Raw genomic sequence first — 3322 nt, forward strand, 5'->3', positions numbered from 1 at the left:
TATTAAAAACCAACGTGACAAGAGGTGTCGAGTTCCAATTGAATATTTCGCATTAGGTATAAAGAGGGTCTAAGTTGCATCCACACTTTTAGCCCAAAAGGCTCTCATGTGAAAGGGCATGTTAGGGTATATAACATATCCTGAAGCCGTAACCATAAACTTAAAATTTTGCTGAACCGGTTCCTTGACAACTCCTATTTTTTAATTCATATTTTATTAAAAAATAATTAGCAATTGTTTTTTTATTGCAACTTGTTTTAATATCAGTAGTACGTACTAAAGTTTTAGTAGTATACAAGTACTATTATGTAGTTTCTATAAATAGCAGACACAAAGAGCAAAACATACACCACAACACACTAACTAGCTCTATCAACTCATCATCACCTCCTTCCTTCCTTCTTAAATTCTATTATTAAAAACAAAAATGGGTTCTCTTGAGGCAGTCGGAAAGACCACAATGCACCGTCTAATCGCCGAGGAAGGATCAGTGTTGATGCCCGGTATCCAAGACGCTTTCTCCGCCGCCATTTGCGCTAAAACGGGCTTCAAAGCTTGCTTTGTCTCTGGTTTTGGTGTTTCTGCTGCTCTTCTTGGCTTGCCAGACTTTGGCTTGCTTACGTATATTTCTCTTTTCTTTCTTCGTTTTATTTTAATTTTAAAGTTATTATGCATACGTATAAATTAAATAACACTCATCTTATAATAATAGTCAAGGCGTTAGGATTGACTATAGTCTGCTCTTTTAATCAATTGTCATCTTAAGTTCTAATTTCATTTCTAGACAATATTTCATTCAAATTATATTACTTATGTGAATATTAAAATGGACCACTAAAACTTGTAAATTGCTTGGAATGTTTTGGTGCATATTAACATAAGGTTTTTCTTAATGGGAAAAGTTAAGTTGCTCACCTTTTTAAGTTTTTTTTTTTTTTTTTTTTTTTTTTTTTTTTTTTTTTTTTTTAATAAATCTTGATGGGAAAAGTTATAGCTTATATATAGTTGTATTTCAAGTGATGTTCTATCTTAATTTGATTCACTACATTCTTTGTCTATATAAATTTGGAATATTCAATTTATATAATTTTAATTGCTTAAAATAACTTTAAGTGCAATGTTACAAAAAAGAAAATGCAAATCCACATGCATGGTCCAATTTATTTCTTTGTATTGTATATATATATATAAATAAAATTTTAAAGCCAATTTGGGAATATATCACCCATGATGCAATAGACATGTAAATATTATACAAATTTCTTATGTGCCAATATAAAACATAAAAATATTATGCATAATTTTTAAATGCCAATTTTTTTAGAATAAATTTTTAGGAGTTTGAATTTTACTTGTTGGTTTTTTTTCTCCCTTTTGTCGTTTGTGAAATGAGAGTTGTTGCACTACTTGTTTGAAAAGTTAAACATTTCGTAGTAATATTTGGTAATGGCTTGATTTGACTAAATGAATCAAATTATTGCGATGCCTCCAATTATTGAATTAATTAAAGCATGTAACGTGTAAATAATAAATTAGGTAGGATCTCTTATATGATACTTCTATTTATTGCCCTCAAGATATTACTTCATATTTTTTACATTTAACAAAAATAATTCTCATTTTGAGGTATTAAAAATTCATATAAATTTATTAATTCAGTTTTTCTAGCTTAGCACATGATGTATAGGTTTAAATAATAAAATTAGTACGTATTTAAAAATTCTTTTAGAATATTCTCAAGAATATTCTTATATTACCTATTTTAAAATATATCTTCTGTTAAATTTAAAATAATTATCAAAATTTATTGCCTAAACTATACACTAGGTGCATAGATTAGGAAAATCATTATTAATATTATGATTCTATGATAAAAATAATTAATTTGATGATAATGATTTATTTAAATAGAACCGCAGAAGTGGTAGATGTTGTTCGCAGAATTACAGCAGCAGCTCCTGATTTGTGTGTGGTTGTTGACGGAGGTAATTAATGAACACAATTAGTATTCTTAATTACTTTCATAATCCAAAATTAAGTTAATATAAAGTAATAAAAGTGGTAATTTCTTGATTTTTAAAACAGACACCGGTGGTGGTGGTCCTCTTAATGTGCAAAGGTTCATCAAAGACTTGATTGCAGCTGGTGCCAAGGGTGTTTTCCTTGAGGTATATCATTATATCAATATTACAACTACAATGTGAATCACATATTATATTTTTAGATATTTTGAATATCAATAATTTGAGTTATTCTCATTTTCAAATATTTTTAATAATATTATATCATATAAGTTCAATAGCTACTTTTGTGAAAGATTGTCTCACTGTAAAAGAAGCTTAAAACAAAAGTTCATTTTCTGATCATTTGTATTAATTAGGCTATTAATTAACTCATGTATAAAACGCGTCTTACGGTGAATTTTACTGCGCATAATAGGATCAAGTATGGCCAAAGAAGTGTGGTCACATGCGTGGTAAGGCGGTTGTTCCTGCTGAGGAGCACGCCCTTAAGATCGCTGCAGCAAGGGAAGCCATTGGTGAATCCGATTTCTTCTTGGTTGCAAGGACTGATGCTCGTGCACCTCACGGTCTTCAAGAAGCTATTAGACGTGCTAATCTTTACAGAGAGGTATCATTTCTATTACTCCTAACTCTATAATATACTAATACTAGTATATCATTTACACTACAAGTTATTTCTATTACTACTATTTAGTACCAACAGCTAAAAAACGTTAGAAAATCATTAAAATGTCTTCTTAATGTTGATACATAGTACACACCCTCTCTTATACGTTTCATGATCATGATTGAACCTGAGATATTTTTAAATCGGATGGGATCTGAATCCATACATTGTCAAAGTCAAAACCAATAGTTAATGTTCAATTCATTGATTGCCATAGCTCTCAAACGAACCAATGTATGGTTGGACATGCATATGCTACAGAAGTGGGCCACCATATTTTACTATTAACATTAATAATTTATTATTAGTATTTAAAATTACAAGTATATTTGTGTGTGCTATTCGATCTAAGAACATGTTCATATACTCCTTCCACCTACTTTTTGACTTGTGTCACATGAGAAAACCACTACCATTATGGAAGCAAAATTAATGAATACCAAAACAAAAAATAATATGTTCTTTAATATTAAATTAAAAATAGAAAAGTTATTACTATTGAAAAATAACTCGTATATGATTCCACATCGAAGAATTAGAGAAAGGTTAACTAACATAGAATTTCGATGGGGTAATATTCCTATTATCAATTAATTGGTTTTATAATAAAATTTCATCAAATTTATAAGCA

At 29.1% G+C, this 3322-nt stretch overlaps 1 protein-coding gene across 1 annotated transcript in view; it reads left to right on the forward strand.

The window, feature by feature from the left end:
- The first annotated feature begins 286 nt into the window (after window positions 1-286).
- LOC130810560 (petal death protein-like) overlaps window positions 287-3322 on the forward strand; it is a 4060-nt gene continuing 1024 nt past the window's right edge. The window contains exons 1-4 of the mRNA XM_057676667.1: window positions 287-621; window positions 1912-1985; window positions 2086-2168; window positions 2440-2631. Of these exons, the coding sequence (XP_057532650.1) occupies window positions 428-621; window positions 1912-1985; window positions 2086-2168; window positions 2440-2631 (543 nt within the window). The 5' untranslated portion in view covers window positions 287-427. The remainder of the gene's footprint in view (window positions 622-1911; window positions 1986-2085; window positions 2169-2439; window positions 2632-3322) is intronic.

Source organism: Amaranthus tricolor, chromosome 4, assembly GCF_026212465.1.
Source record: "Amaranthus tricolor cultivar Red isolate AtriRed21 chromosome 4, ASM2621246v1, whole genome shotgun sequence".
Taxonomy (NCBI): domain Eukaryota; kingdom Viridiplantae; phylum Streptophyta; class Magnoliopsida; order Caryophyllales; family Amaranthaceae; genus Amaranthus; species Amaranthus tricolor.